Genomic DNA, 16007 nt, shown 5'->3' on the forward strand with positions numbered 1-16007 from the left:
ACGGCACACGCAGCTCAGCCCCACACACCAAAGGGCCCTGTGTGTCCTCCACCCTGCTGTCTATTCAAAACCCACTTACTGACTAGTGCACATTGAGCACCCTGGGTGCAAGAGACCGTGAACAACTCAGCCCCGCACCTCCAAATGGTCCGGTGGCCTTCATTAGACACCAAGAGTCAGGAGGAGGGGCCTGTTAGGCCAGTACAGTAACTGAAGCCAGAAGAAATGCTGGCCTGTAGTTAAGATGAAGTAAAGTGGACAGATTCAGGAGATCGCCAAGTGGTAGGCGGTCAGGACTTGATTGGTTCTCTGTGGGTCTGGAGGTGGGTGCCGAGTCCACAGGAACCCGGAAGGACTTTCAGGGGACTACTAGCAAAGGATGGAGGCCTCATCATGGGAACATTAGGAGTGGGGGCAAGGTGGGCACCCGGTCTGGGTAGGCAGGTGTACATTGCCAGGTAAATGCAGACAGCCGCTGCTACTGTGGGCCTGAAGAACTCCCCTGGGCTGGAGCCTGTGGGAGGGTGAGGCAAAGGGCAGAGGGAGACTGCGTGGGAAGAGGGGAGGGAGTCCGTGGTCCTTGGGGGTCAAGTGCTGACTGTATCTGTTGGATTTTGGTTCCTGATGGCTTTGGTGAGAGCTGCCTAGGCCTGATGGGGCCGACTGTAGACCCAGTGGCAGGAAGCAAGAGGTGGAGACGAGAGCTGGCCAAGAGGGGAATGTAAAATACACGCAAGAGAGGCTGAGGGTGGCATCTGCTCACCAAGAGGGTAACCGGAGGGACCTGGGCCCGAGCAGGGAGGCAGATACACCTGCAAGGCAGCAGTCAGCAGCGGACGGACATAAGGGACGTGCGGAGTTAGAGCTGCGGTGAGTTCTTCCTCATCAAGGTAGCTAGCATGTTGGGAACCTGTTCTGGGCTTGACTTTGTGCTTAGGGAGAGCCACCCAGCTTGCTGCTCTTACTGGGCTGGAGAGTGAGGAAGCAAGCAGGGAAATTGAAACTGGCACTCAGGGTGGCCCAAGAGCTGAGCACCATGGTCCCTGCTGGAAACTGAAGGCAAGGGGAGGGCTAGAAGGGTAGAAGACAAGGTTAAGCCTGGGCAGGGTCAGAGTGGGGTTTTGAGGCTTGAGTTCTGAACAGACTACCCACAGGAGATCTCAGGCTCCGAGAGGAAGCACAGGCTCAGTTGAACCCCTCAACCTGGCAGTCTCCCACAGGGCACCCATGGCACGTGTGCTTATACCAGAGAACACAACTCAGAACACTGAACACCACACCACACAAGCTTTATTTATCTGTCTCAATGAGGGAAGAAGGGGCCTTACACGCCTTTTACTAAAATGCAAATTAATATAATTGCTGATCACACGCTGTTGACAAGTAGTTTTTAGCTCCTATTTTAGCTGCTGTGATCATCAGGGGGAAAAACCTTTTCCCAAGACACTCCGCTGCAAAGAGCATGCAGAAAGCATGCATGTCGGAATCCCGCTCAGCAATCCTGCACCACTCTGGAAAATACGCCTTCGGGCTCTTTCCCATCCCCCAGGGCAGCAGCAAATCCTTCCTGTCGCCTCCTTTTGGCCAAAGCAGCCAAAGATTTAAAAGTCTTTGGTTCATAGATGGCTAGATCCGCAAGCACTTTCCTGTTGAGCTCCACCTGGCACTGGGAAGAAAATCAAATCCTGTGTCAGCATCGGAAGTGTGTTTCAGTGAAAAGCAGCAAGACTGAATGCAGCTGAGAGTCCTACGGTCTCTGCTGCTAAGCACATCCTGCACGGCTCCAGGGCGGCCTCTGTCCTGGGACACATGGTCTGTTTGAGGAGGTGGAGAGCACAGGGCCAATCCTATCAAAGCAGGATGCTGGAGGATAAATGTGGACTAGGACGGGGGAAGGCGTCGCTGCAAGAGGTGATGTGCGTGGACAAGAATGCTGGCACCCAGTCCTGGTGCCAGCCATGGAGTTAAGAACCTTGTTTAGGCGGGCACCTGGGTGACTCAGTTGAGCGTCCAACTTCAGCTCAGGTCATGATCCCATAGTTTGTGAGTTCTAGCCCTGCACTGGGCTTACTGCTGTCAGCGAGGGGCTAGCTTCAGATCCTCTGTCCCCCTCTTTCTCTGCCCCTTCCTTCGCTCACACTCCCTTTCAAAACTTAAAAAACAGAAACCAAACTAACAAAGACCTTGTTTAGGGTCAACGGCCATCACCCAGACAGAGCTATGACTGCTGGCCTGGGGTAGCCCTTTAAGTCAGCTTCAAAGAGGATATCACAATTCTCATTCTACAATGAAATGAGACACAGAGAAGTACGTGAGATGGGAGCACGAAGTCAGGAACAAAACCAGGCATTCTCAATTCCCACCTATCGGGTAAAACTGCAGGTGACTTCTGAAAACTGACGAACTTGAAGAGCAAAAGAAAGGATAATCCTGCGGATCAACCCAACTATGCAGGGGTGGCTCCTCCGCTACCTGGGCCTTATGTGCCTTGGGCACAGTCCGTCCTGAGCCTTAGCTCCTTGTCAGTAAAATGGGGATGTCACGCATGAGGATCCTTGCAAAGTACCAAAGGCAGGGCGTGCTACACGCTAGACGCACAACACCCAATCCCCTTTAAAAAAAAAAAAATCGAATGCAAACAAAAGGAGAGGGATTAGCATAATCACTACATTCAACAATTACCAAGATTTTGTGACACATGTTTAATCTCTCCTGCCCAAGACCACCACCCTACTGTTTCACACCAGGAGTTTCAAATTCATCTGCTTCCTCATCAGAAATCTTTCAGTGTAAAACTCTGAAGTTACACTTTAAAGTAAAGCCAAGCTTTCTGCTGCTTCTCTTGATGGGGAAACATGAGGGCTCATGTCCTGGTACCACTTGCCCTACTGCCAGTTCTGCTACCAGCCAGGCAGAGACGAAGCCATCGTGAGGAGTCCCTAAACTTGCCAAAACTCCAACTTGAGAACTCGGCAGGGGGCTGACACTCTGCTGCCCATTGTACTGGACCACACCAGTTGGGCCACTTTCTGTAGATCTCAACAGACCACATCCTCAACCGTACCTTAATTAAATTGACAATGAATGCTGGGTACTTCAGGCCATGTTCCTGGGAGGCAGCTGTAATTCGATTAATCCAAAGCTGAAATAAGAAAACATCGAGATGCTTAAGAGCTAGTTGTCCAGGGGCGCCTGGGTGGCTCAGTCAGTTTGGTGTCTGACTTCGGCTCTAGTCATGATTTTGAGGTTTGTGGGTTCAAGTCCTGCATCAGGCTCTGTGCTGACAGCTGAGTCTAGAGCCTGCTTCGGATTCTGTCTCCTTCTCTCTGCCCCTCCCCCACTCACGCGCGCACGCTCTCTCTCTCTCAAATGACTTTTTTTTTTTTTAATTAAAAAAAGAACTAGTGGCACGTGGGTGGCTCAGGCAGTTAGGTGTCTGACTTCCGTGCAGGTCATGATCTCATGGTTCGTGAGTTCAAGCTCCGTGTCGGGCTCTGTGCTGACAGCTCAGAGCCTGGAGCCTGCTTCAGATTCTGTGTCTCCCTCTCTCTCTGCCCCTCCCCTGCTCGCACTCTCTTTCTCAAAAATAATAAACATTAAAACATTTTTTTAATAAAAATAAGATAAAATTTAAAAAAGAACTATTGTGCATTACCTCCACAACTCCCAGCAAAGGTTCTGAGTCAACTAAAAGTCAAAGTAAACTTTTTTTTGCAAAAGTAAATAGAAAAATTGCGGTGCCTGAGGGGCTCAGTCAGTTAGGCATCGGACTCTTGGTTTGGGCTCAGGTCATGATCTCACAGTACTCCCAGTACATGAGTTCAAACCCCATGTCGGTCTTTGCACTGATAGCAAGGGGCCTGCCTGGTATTCTCTCTCTCTCTGCCCCTCCCCTGCTTGTGCTCTCTCTCAAAATAAGTAAACTTAAAAAAGATTAAAATAGAAAAGCAGTGCTTTCTATTCAGGCACACTGGGCCGTAGTACAGTCAGCCAGCAAAGGCTGATGCTCCTCGTTCAAATGCAAGCTTCTAAGTGATAAATAGGAAAGTCCCACAGTATAAAGCACTAATTCAATACACATTTTTAGGCCCCGAGAAGACAAAAATGAGCAAAAGATTCTGTGGCAGACACAGCTCAGTGTACAAAAGATACACACCAATGAGCTACAACAGCCACTGAGATCAGTGCTACCAGGTGGGGATGAAAAACTTGAGGTGAAAGCTTCACGGAGGGGGATGGAAAACGGTCTTGAGGGAGGGGCAGGGCTGGAGGGAGGGAGAAGCATCACAGAGGACCCTCCTGGCAGGGAGCAGCAGGGTAGGTTCCAGGCACAGCAAAAGGTCTGAAAACTGCAGGGAAATCAAGGCTGGTTAGGTTCAGAATGATCTGGAAGGTAAGTCAGAGTGATGTGGAAGTTTGTGCATCAACAACAAACCTGGTCTGTTAAACAAGGGCTTGGATTGTGGGGCAACTGGGTGGCTCCTTCAGTAGAGCATGCAACTCTCAACCTTGGGGTTGTGAGTTTTAATCCCACGTTGGGTGTACCGATTACTCTAAAAATAAATCTTTTTTACCTTTGCTTTTGTTATTATTTTTTTAATCTTAAAAAGAAGGGGGATTAGATTCTTAAGGCATTCTTTACTCAATCTTAAGGTGGTACTCAAGTCCATTTTCTTCTTCTACTTCAGTGGTTCTAAAGTTTGAACGTGCATCAGAATTATTAGAGGTTTATTAAAACATTTTTCTAGGGGCGCCTGGGTGGCTCAGTCGGTTAAGCGACCGACTTCGGCTCAGGTCATGATCTCGCAGTCCGTGAGTTCGAGCCCCGCGTCGGGCTCTGTGCTGACCGCTCAGAGCCTGGAGCCTGTTTCGGATTCTGTGTCTCCCTCTCTCTGACCCTCCCCCATTCATGCTCTGTCTCTCTCTGTCTCAAAAATAAATAAACGTTAAAAAAAAAATAAAAAAAAAAAAAACATTTTTCTAGGCCCCACCTCCAGAGTTTCTGATTCAGTAGGTGCGGTGGGGCCTGCGAATCTACACTGCTACCATGTTCCTACGTGAGGCTGCGGCGGTACCGGGCCCCCACCCCACGAGGAGAACCTCTGCTCCCATGAGCAGCAATCTGGCCTGACCAGATGCCCACAAGGTCACAGGAAGCACCACCTGACCATTCTGAGAAAATAAAAGACACAAAGAACAGAGCTGGGATGCAGAGGCCACTCCTGCACACCAGGCCATCATGTGCAGGGATAGTCTATCATGCTGTGATCCTAACCTACAGTTAATGGGGCATTTCCGATTTTAAAGGGTCAGAATTCTCCCCTCTCCCTTATTCATTCAGGCAATATTTGCAAAGTGTTAGTGATCTAGGCGGGAGGTTACAGAATTCAAAAGAACACAAAGCTCGCTCCTAATACTTACATTTGGGGCCTGGGAGCAATAACCAATGAAGTCAAATTTGTGGTATATTGGATGCTAAGTGCACGAGATTTAGGGACGCCCACCGCAGGCAGTGAAGCGGGACCCAGGACGCAGAAGAAACCAACCATAAGTGCAAACAGCCTGTGAGGAAGCAGGCTTGGCCGCCTCCAGATGCGCATGGGAAGCCAAGAGTGGCCCTGGGGCAGGTGAGCCACACGGGGTGGCCAGGGACAAGGTCTCAGTAACCAAGTCGGCCTGGGGGCGACTTTCATTAGGGGTGTGGTGAGAAGCCACCACAGGGTTTTAAGCAGAGGCGAGATGGGAGCAGTAGAGACTACAATGGTGGCTGGTGGAAGGAGGGAGGAGGGCAAGGAGGCTCTGACACGGGCCCAAGTGGCAGTGGGTGGGGAGAAGGTGAGCTCCCGGACATCCCAGATTCGGTCCGTGGGGCGGCCAGAATTTGCCGGGTTTCGGACGTGGAGTGAGAGAAACGGGAGCGCCTGGGGGGCCCAGTCGGTTAAGCTTCCGACTTGGGCTCAGGTCATGATCTCCCGGTTCCGAGTTCGAGCCCCGCGTCGGGCTTTGCGCTGACCGCTCAGAGCCTGGAGCCTGCTTCGGATTCTGTTGTCTCCCCCCGTCTCTGCCCCTTCCCTGCTCACACTCTGTCTCTGTCTCAAAAATAAACATTAAAAAAAAGATCTGAAGTGAGAGAAACAGAAACGAGGAGACCGGCGGTGGTACTGAGGGCGGAGAAGCCATCCCCTAAGGCGGGATGGGGGGTGGGGGGGCGGAGAGGGTCAGGACCCAGAGGCCTGTCTCGCTGGGTTCGAAATGGCTCTCGGACGGCGGAGAGTCCAGCCTCCTCCCTGCAGCGACCGCGGCTCTCCCGGCGCCACGAGGAAGGGCTGGGAGGGAGGGAGGGAGGGAGGGGCCGACCAAGCCTAGCCTCCCCGGGCCCGCGCTTACTGTCCTCATGTTCCGCTTCTTCAGTCTTCGCGCTTTCGTGCATTTCACAAACGCTCTGGTCACCGCTCTGACCGCCAGCCGGTAGCACCGATTCTTCCTTCCCCGAAAGTGCTGGGTGAAGAAACGGAAAAGGAGGCTGGTCAGCGCGCCCCGGGCCGGGAGGAGACGCGGCGGACGCGGGGCGTGCGCGGCCGACTCACCCGCGCGTGCTGCAGCACCTCCCGGACCCGCCAGTAGCGGTCAGTGAGGCGGCTCCGCAGCCACAGCGGCGCGCCGAGGAAGACCATGGCACCCACCGGCCGGCGCCCGCGCCCGGCAGCGCACGCGCCGCACCGCCCTCGGCGGAAGCGGTGGCCGCGCCCGAGCGCTTCCGGGTCGGCGGCCCGGCGGGGACTTCCGGGGCGCCGCGAGTGCTGCCAGAGCCCTCACCCACGGGCCGAGTCTGGTGCGCGTTCCCGTGCGTGACAGTTCGCGTCGCTGGGGGCTCGGACGGGCTGCTGCGGAGCGCCCTCCGCGGGGGCTGGCTGCCACCGAGGGGGTGGGGCTCCCAGTCTTTACAGGGCAGCGCGTCGGACGCGGAAGGGGCGGTGGAGAAAGGAAACATGAATGGTTCCACTCGTAGGAAATGCCCAGAATAAGCGGGAAGGTGGGAGGGTGGAGATGGGGAGTGGCCGCCCGTGGGCACGTTTTCCTTTTGGGGTGATGAAATGTTCTGCAGCTGGATACTGGTGACGGTTGCGTAATGCTGTAAAGATGCTAAACACCATGGAATTGTCCACTTTAAAATGGTCAAAATGGGTGCTCACTTCAGCAGTACGTATACTAAAATTGAGACGAAATGGTAAATTTTATGTATATTTTACCACTATATTACCATTAATTTGAAAAATAATGAAGTGGGGGGGGCAGAATGGGAGTATGCAGTTTCTTTGTAACTTAAAAATTTTTTTAATGTTTGTTTTTGAGAGAGAGAGAGAGAGCGAGCAGGGGAGGGGCAGAGGGACACACAGAATCCCAAGCAGGCTCCAGGCTCAGAGCTGTCAGCACAGAGCCCCACGCAGGGCTCCAGCCCAACCAGCAGCCAGCCAGATCATGACCTGAGCGGAAGTCGGTGCTTAGCTGACTTAGCCACCCAGGCGCCCCTTCCCTTTTTTTCTTTGTAACTTTTGAAATTACAGAAAAGTTGCAAGACTACTTCTAACTCCCCAAGGTATTTTACCCCATAGTACCAACTGTTTACAGTTTTTTCAAATTTTTTTTTTTTATTTTTAATGTTTATTTTAGAGAGTGTGTGTGTGTGTGAGCAAAAGAGGGGCAGTGAGAGAGGGAGACACAGAATCCGAAGCAGGCTTCAGGCTCTGAGCTGTCAGCACAGAGCCGGAAGCAAGGCTCTAACCCATGAACCGTGAGATCATGACCAGAGCCAAAGTCAGTTGCTTAACCACAGTTTTTTCCATTTTAAGATTATTCTTCCTGGGAAGAATAACTCCTGGGGCGCCTGGGTGGCTCAGTCAGTTAAGCAGCTGACTTCGGCTCAGGTCATGATCTTGCGGCTTGTGAGTTCGAGTTGGGCTCTGTGCTGACAGCTCAGAGCCTGGAACCTGCTTGGGTTCTCTCTCTCTGCCTCTCTGCCCCTCCCCTGCTTGTGCGCTGTCTCTCAAAAATAAATAAACATTTAAAAACGTTTTAATTTGCATTCATTCGTTGGAGCATTCATTGTTAATTTTCTGACCCCATCGTTCTTCCTATAGTTGTTGGCACTCTACTTAAAGAAGAGCTTTCCCCTTTGGGAGGGGCAAATTTAAATAGTGTTAGAGGGTGCAGTGAGAGAGTAGTGTTCAGAAGGAAGTGACTGATTGAGCCAAGCAGATATCTGTGGGAAGAGTATGCCAGGCAGAGGAGCCAGCAGGTGTAAAGGACTAGAGGCAGGAGAGCACCTGGTAAGGTCAACAACAGCAAAAACGTTGGGAGTGCTTGGCTGGCTCAGTTGGTGGAACATGTGACTCTTGATCTCATGGTCAGGAGTTTGGGCTGGGCCCCACGTTGGATGTAGAGATTAAATTAAAACTTAAAAAACAACAACAACAACAACAACCAATGTGCTGGGGGTGGGGCAAATGAGAATCCCAGGGAGCCCTGAATCAAAGTGAGCAAATCAGAGGCAGGAGATGGAAGTTGGTGAGGATGTGTAGGACCTAGGTCATGTAAGGACTTTGATGTTCTGGCTACCATGCTGCATTTGGGATCCCCCACAGCATGATGGCTTCAGGGCAGTCATTCCCTGCATGGTGGCTGAAGCGCGAGGTGGTGCGGATGCCCTACCGCCTTCTTGGCCCACCCTGTAGGGCCACACGGCATCATTTCAGCAGTACTCTGGCAGCTTGAATAGTCACAAAAGTTCACTCAACGTCAAGGGGCAGAGGCACTGACTCCAACTCCGGATGGTAGTGTTAATATTAAAAATAAAATGGTCAGTTGTTTTACCAGCAAAAAAAAAAATAGGTTTATTTGAGAATAGAAGAAAATTACAATCCGGGCCAGGCAAACTACTGGAAAATCTGGAGCGACAACCACACGCGACTGGTTTCTAGAGGAAAGTGGCAGTTGGAGGAACTGTTGCAAACAAAAAGTCCACCGGAGTAAACTGAGAGTTTGAAGTGTAATGGCTTCTCATTGGCTGAGCTGTTGCTGGGGAGATGAGAAAATCTTTTTTTCTTCAGCTGGGGTCATGAAGTAGCATCCACCTGCAGAGTCCCTCTCTTCTTGTTCGGTCAGCAGTTGATGAGGAGTGCGAGGTGAGAGCTCCCTGACCGAACCTCCTAACTACATTTTAGTGAGGTTTTCTGTTACTAATTTTCGTGGGAGAAACACGGAAATCACATTGTAGAGAGAGTATGTGAGCTGGGTGAGGTTACTAGGGCATCTGAACACGTCAATATGACACATTTGTTTTTCACACTCGTGAAAGGGGAAGTCATTACGGGCATCATCCAACTTATTAAATAATCTTAGAGCTGCCGTTTTGCAAACAGACTGCAGGGAGACAAGGGCTCAAGCAGGGAGAGCAGTTAGGCTCGAAGCTGGCCTGCCTGGGGCAACACGACATTCCAGGCGAGGCTGATGGTGGCTTGGCCGTGGTAGACACAGTGGAGGAGGTTAGAGGCAGTTGAGTGCCCAGTGTGCTCTGAAGGTAGAGCCCACAGGCTGTGCCGGCCAGCCAGGTGTAGGGCCATCCTGCCCTTTGAAAACCATCTTCACTGAGGATCCTGAAGACGTCCCTCCAGCCCCCACCTTCCCCCCCTTCTCATCTCCTGGGTGTCTGCCCTCCTCGTGTAGTAAAAAGTCCAGCACCCACCCTCCACCCCAGGCCTAGGTCTCACTAGGAGTCATTGTTATTTCCGTCTCCCTGGCCCCCCCATGTCCAACCTGCCAGCAAGTCCAGGGGGCTCTTCCCACAGAATCAGTCTGATTTTGAGGCTTATCCCACCCCCGCTAACATGCCACCATCTCACTGGTTTCCCTGTATCTTCCTTCCCCAGATACAATCCACTCTGTACATGGCAGGCTCCTGAGCAGATCAGATCAGACCACGTCGTATTCACACAAATTCCCTCAAGGCTTCCTGTTGCCCTAGATGTAAATCCAAACACTTCCATGGCAGGGGCACTAATTTGGCACGACTCTCACTTTTCAAAAATGAAATGTGTCCTATAAAGCTGTTCTCTCAGGGCGCCTGGGTGGCTCAGTCGGTTAAGCATCCGACTTCAGCTCAGGTCATGATCTCATGGTTCGTGGGTTCAAGCCCCACGTCAGGCTCTGTGCTGACAGCTTGGAGCCTGGAGACTGCTTCAGATTCTGTCTCCCTCTGTGCCCCTCCCCAGCTTGTGCGCTCGCTCTCTCTCTCTCTCTCTCTCTCTCTCAAAAGTAAAACATTAAAAAAAGATTTTTTTTGAAAAAGATGTTCTCTCAGAAAAATTATAGTTTTAAATCGAACAATGGTGGTGATTTTTCTATGAGGATACAGAGGTGGACAGTCAGAGACAAGCGTCCCTCTGTTTCAATCGTGCCGCGGGAGTTTTAATTTATGGAGACGGCTGAGTGATGACAGGGAGAGGCTGATGCCATTGAGAGTACATTTCTTATTACCTGCATTTCCTGAGAGAAGAGGGCACACCGTGCCCTACAGGGCCGCAGGGAGAGGCGCCAGTGTCCTCTGGAGGCAAAAGCGGGAGCAAGGGGAAAGCTCCGGCCAGAGCCTTCACTGGGGTTCCCACAGGAAAGGCAAGGCAGGGCAAGGAAAGCAGTTTAGAATTGACCGGTTGGATAATCCCAGTGGTCGTTGGCGCATGGGGCCTGTCCCTAGTTGACAGGTACCTGACCCTAGATAATTTAGGACAGGGGGAATATCAACTGAGTGTGGAGAGAGGACAGCAGTTCTGAGTACAGGCTCGATCACAGGAGAGATGGAAACAGCTGGGGCCATTGGTTCGGCCTTGTAATACATGGGTGCCAACAGACAAATATCGGATCTAACAAAACACAGGAAGATAATCCCCATGTACAGAGCAGCTGAGAGTGACAACCCCATGATGGACCCAGGGGACACTGTCAGGTTTTAGTCAAATCTGTTGCCACAACTCAGTCTCTCTGCTAACGAGTGCTGCAGGGGTGATGTGCCCCCCTAGGGGGCAGTGGGGCAGTCCCCGGGCCCATTACCGGAGCTCAAGCCACTGCCCCCCTTCTCTTCCAGGAACCTCTCAGCTGTCCTCCCCTCTGTCCAGGCAGGCAGTCTCGGCCCAGAAGAGAGGAGCCTGGCACACTCGGAAGGCTGTGGGAGCCTGGAGCCTTCTGCCCAGCTCAGGGCCTCTGGGGCTATGTGCCCCTCCCACTCCTACTCTCTGCAAAGGGTGAGCAGCGCCTGGGGCAGGCCCCCTCGGACACCGGGTCCCGGACCACCTCACCCCACTGTGTCCTCAAGGTGGGGCTAGCCCCTCGGCTCAGCAGGAGCTCTGCGGTGGGGCCGTGGCCGTGCTCCATGGCAAGGTGAAGGGGGGTCTTGTGGAGCCACCCAGCAGCATTGACCTGCGCTCCCCTGTCTAGGAGGTGGCTGGCAACCTCTGCGTGGCCTCCCCGAGCGGCGTGGTGCAGCGGTGTGAGGCCCAGTGAGTCTCCAGCATCCAGCTCCGCTCCCCAGGCCGCTAGCAGCTGGACAGCGGGCAGGTGTCCACCAGCAGCAGCCCTGTGGAGTGCAGAGCGACTGTGCCTGTCCTTGAGGCTGGGATCTGCCCCACGGTCAAGCAGCACCTCCATGTCCTGGAAGAGGAGGGAAGGAGAGGACAGGGACTGGCCCAGGCAGGTGAGGGGCTGGGGCCACACAGCTTTTGTCTGACCCACACCTCATCTGGCCTCCCCGACCTAGCAGCCTCTTTCTCAATGCCGCTTCCCCGCTTGGTAAGAATGAGCCAGCACCTCTGCCGGTCTGAAGGGGCTCTACTCCAACACATCCACTTGGAACTTCTCAGCCAAAACCCAAGACTGAGCAGCCGGCTGCCCCCCTCCCCGCAGCCTAGGGACCCGCTGGACTCAAGCACACTCCTGGTGCTCAATACATACTCGTTGCTGCCGGTCACCAGAATAAAGTCCGAATGCCCTCCCTGCCCCCCCCCCCTCCCCCAGGCGTCCTCCCCGGGCTTCCGAGAGACACGCAGTCAAGGCTGCCTTCAGGGCCCCGGCAGCCCCTCCCCGCCGCCCCTCCCGCCCTCCAGTCTCGCTCGGTCTGTCCGGGGGGCCCCGCTTGTCCGCGCCCTCCCCGCAGCCGGGCCGGAACGTACCTGCGTGCGGCCCAGGCTCGCCGCGATGCCGAGCGCCGTGGCCCCCGCGCCGTCCCGGGCGTCCACCCGGGCCCCGCGCGCCAGGAGCAGGCGCAGCGCCGCCCCGCGCCCGGCCGCGGCCGCCACGAGCAGGGCGCCGTCCGGGCCCGCGCCGCCCGCCGCCAGCAGCAGCTCCAGCACCGGCAGCCGGCCGCCCGCGGCCGCCCAGTGCGCCGCCGTCCAGCCGCGCGCGTCCGCCGCCGCGGGGCCCGGGCCCGGCGCGCCCAACAGGCGCCCGGCCAGCAGCGTCCGGCCCAGCGCGGCGGCCCAGTGCAGCGGCGTGAGGCCGGCCCGCGAGCGCGCCGCGGCCGGGGCCCCGCGCTGCAGCAGCAGCTCGGCCACCCGCGAGTGGCCGTGCCAGGCGGCCTCGTGCAGCGGGGTGCGCCCCGCGCGGTCGGCGGCTCCCACGGCGGCCCCGCGCTGCAGCAGCAGGCGCACCAGGGGCACGTGGCCGCGCAGCACGGCCAGGTGGAGCGGGGTCCTGCCTGCGGGGTCCCTGCGGGCGGCGAGGGTGGCGTGGACCAGGGCGGGCCTGCGGGTAGAGGCGCCCTTGCCGCCCCGCCTCCCTCGCTCAGTGAAGGGGCCCCTGCCACCTCCTCCACCCCGGTAAAGATTCTCGGAGCGGCCCCGGGGCTCACCTCTCCTCCACACTGGCCCCTTGACGCAGCAGCTTTGTCACCAGGCCCGGGTGACCCCTCCACACGGCTTGCAGCAGGCGCCCCCAGGCTTGTGGGGCGCTGGGCCCCTCTGTCTGGGCTCCCAGGGCCTCCTCTGAGCTCAGCTCCACCCACCGCAGTTCCCGCTCTGCCCCTGCCTCGGTCGGGTTCTGCTCCCCCGGCCGGGAGCTCCCGGAGCCCATCTGAGAAGAACAGGAATCCTTCACGGATACTGGAGGCCCCTGGCCAGCTCCAGCCCATATGTCCCCAGGCCAATATGAACTGCCGCACCGCCCCCCCCCCCCCCCCATCTTCCCAAGGGACCGGGCTACCACTTAGCCTTCTGAAGAGTTCAGCTCCCAGTTACCCCTAGAGGGAGTCCTCCCTGGGGGCCTGTCCTCCAGTTGGATATCCCCTCCATGCAGTTCCTGGGCAAGCCACGCCCTGGAGGCCCTCTCCTGAATCTCCTGGAAGTGTGGAGGCGGGGGGTGTCTGCTTCCAGAAGCTGGAGGGCTGCAGCTGCAGCTGTGGGGGTTAGCAGTGCTGCCTCCCAGCCAGGCTGAGGGCCACTTCTCCACCCTGTTCACCCAGCAACTTAAGGGGACGCCCAGCCCTGCCTGCTGGCAACAACCCCTGCCCCAGCACCTTTCCTCCCCTGCCAACCGCCGGGGCTCCTGGCCTGGGCTCCCTCCTCAGAGACAAAGGCCAGGCAGGCAGAAACATGCCCACAGCCTCTGATGTGCCCTGACAGGCCCCCAGGGAGGCACTCACACGCCTTTCCTTGGGTCCCTCCCTCAGGCCCTGCTGCTCACCTCCACTCCTGTTCACCGCTGGCCAAGACGGCCACCTGTGGGGCTGGAGCTTGGCCTCTCCCCTGATTCCAGGCTGGGGAGGGGGACAGGGTGAGGTGGGACCCTTCCCCCACACGCAGATGCCATGCCAGGATAGAAGACTTACCATGGATGCCAGGCAACTTGGCTGACGCTGTGGGGAGTAGGAATCCCTCGGGTCCTGGGAAGGGGCAGAGCCCCCGGACAGAAGGAGGGACCCAGGCAAAGAGATTTTCCCAAGAGCCAAGTCCAGAAGGTAGAAAGTGGTGCTGCAGTAAAGGGCCTGAGTAAGGCCTCCAGGATCGGTCGCCTTGACTCTGGGGCCCTGGCCTGAGGATGCCTTACCATCCCCGATCCCTGTCCGAGGCCACCTGTCCAGAGCCCAGACAGAAGGAGGTATAGCCAGCTCCTGCAGCCTCCCCTGTCCAGCTGCCAGCCGGAGGCAGTACAGCTTTGGGATGGCCACTCTCTCCCCGTCCCCACGCACACACTCCCAGTGATGAGGTGTCCTGAAGGCCCTGCCCTGTCCCCCACGGCAGAGCCTTGGCCCTTCCCCCACCTCCCTACAGAGAAGCCTTTCCTGTGCCAGATCCAAAAGGGCGGGTCTTTGGCAAGGAGCTGAGTGGCCCCATCTCACCCCCAAGCCATATGGACTTTACCGGCTGAGCCTCAGTCACTCTAGAGATGTCACCTCCCCAAGAGAACCCTCAAGCCTCACCCCTGATTTGGAGAAGCTCGACCCTGTTTTATTTTGTCCCTAGCACTTACCACTCCACAAAAATAGGTGTTAACTTTATTTTAAATGTTTTCCTTCCTCTTCTAGAATGAAGTCTCCGTTTGGGCACATCACACAGGCTGACAGATTCAGCCAGTAAGGAAGCAAATGCTCCGGGTGGATGAGGACAGTTTACCACCTGAGTAGTCCACAAGAGCAAGAGAGCAAAAGCTTGACAAATGGCATGGGGTGGGGTGAGGGGGTGAATGGGCACCCCGTTGCTGAAGAGCTACCCTGCACCCTGGGAGGCCTGGTGGAAAACCACATACCTCCTGAGAGCCAGATGAGCCTAGAAACTGCCTTCCCAAAGGCAGGAGTCAGTGGGAGCCAGCGGCGAGGCTGGTCCTCCCAGCTTCTGCCACCGTCCGGTCCGTCTGGAGCACTGCAGCTCATTCAGCTGTGAACTCGTGCAGGCTCGTCAGGGACCCACACAGAGCCGTCCCTACAGAGCAGAGGCCCACATTGGCCTTTACCATCGCGTCCGCACAGCCTAGGGCAGTCCCGGTACACTGAGGGAGCTCAGCCAGTGTTGAGTTTTTACCGCGTGAGCGAATGACTGCAAGAGGGACCCGAGCAAAGGACGGAGTTTAAGAGATTAGGCAGGTACCCTCTCCACCCCAACTCTGCATCTGAACATTATCACCTGCAACATTTTTTACTCTAAATTCATTATCTGAATAAAAAAAAAAACGAGCTACTGTAAGGTTTGGGTCTGCGTGTGCCAGTGAAAACAACTAAATCGCATGCATGTTCGGCAACAGGGCTTGGCATGCGCTGCGGGGAACCTCAAGCAGCCTTCTCACAGGGACATGTCTCAGGCTTGCATTCCTTAAACCTGCGGTGCCCAATCGCTGCCGTCTTCCCCTGTCCTCATGTGTCCGAAGGGAGTCTATGCGCTGGAAAATGTTAGAAGAAAAGTTGGACGTGATGAAGCCAACGGTGGGAGAAGGTGTGAAAGGGAAATGTTCGTGTCTGATGCTGCACACCTTGTTCATTGGGCTCACGGGTAACCTACTCGTTAGTTAGACATCAGCTAGTTACATAAGTGGGGTTTAATATGCTGAATGCTCTGCTAGGAGTTCAGAGCATTTTAGTAATACTTGGGGAAATTAGTTGGGGTTTACGGAGGAGCTGGGAATACGTCCCCCCAATTGAAATAACAGAATATGTGCTCCCACTGTTTTCAGGATGGATGAGACTCCAACGCAAAGGATGCTGTTATTGAGCACCTACTGTGTTCTGAGTCCTACACCAAGCACCTTTTTACATGCATTGCCCACATGCCTCCTCCACAGCCCTGTGGTGTGGGCACCCAGTGTTTCCCCTGTTTTCCTGAGGCTGAGAGAGGCCAACCTCATTTAGCAATGAGGACAACCAGCAGGGACTAAGGCTGGGAAGCGGTGTGGGTGGCCACCTGTACACAGCAGTAACTGATGGGGCAGTTGTCAGAGTCAAGACCTATGAACTGAAATCTGGTGGGGGGGGGGGG

The 16007-nt window shown here is 55.3% G+C and overlaps 2 protein-coding genes across 2 annotated transcripts; both read right to left on the bottom strand.

Annotated features, from left to right (window-relative positions):
• Nucleotides 1-1268: 1268 nt before the first annotated feature.
• Nucleotides 1269-6730, bottom strand: MRPL20 (mitochondrial ribosomal protein L20). The gene is made up of 4 exons (XM_042952451.1): nt 6588-6730; nt 6388-6498; nt 3065-3142; nt 1269-1666 (listed from the first exon to the last, which is right to left on the bottom strand). Exons 1-4 carry the CDS (start codon nt 6672-6674, stop codon nt 1493-1495), a joined length of 450 nt encoding a protein of 149 aa, XP_042808385.1. The 5' UTR covers nt 6675-6730; the 3' UTR covers nt 1269-1492.
• A 4121-nt stretch (nt 6731-10851) lies between these two features.
• Nucleotides 10852-13916, bottom strand: ANKRD65 (ankyrin repeat domain 65). The gene is made up of 4 exons (XM_042951531.1): nt 13871-13916; nt 12896-13116; nt 12219-12753; nt 10852-11700 (listed from the first exon to the last, which is right to left on the bottom strand). Exons 1-4 carry the CDS (start codon nt 13871-13873, stop codon nt 11260-11262), a joined length of 1200 nt encoding a protein of 399 aa, XP_042807465.1. The 5' UTR covers nt 13874-13916; the 3' UTR covers nt 10852-11259.
• Nucleotides 13917-16007: the final 2091 nt, after the last annotated feature.

This window comes from Panthera leo, chromosome C1 (assembly GCF_018350215.1).
Source record: "Panthera leo isolate Ple1 chromosome C1, P.leo_Ple1_pat1.1, whole genome shotgun sequence".
In the NCBI taxonomy this organism is placed as follows: domain Eukaryota; kingdom Metazoa; phylum Chordata; class Mammalia; order Carnivora; family Felidae; genus Panthera; species Panthera leo.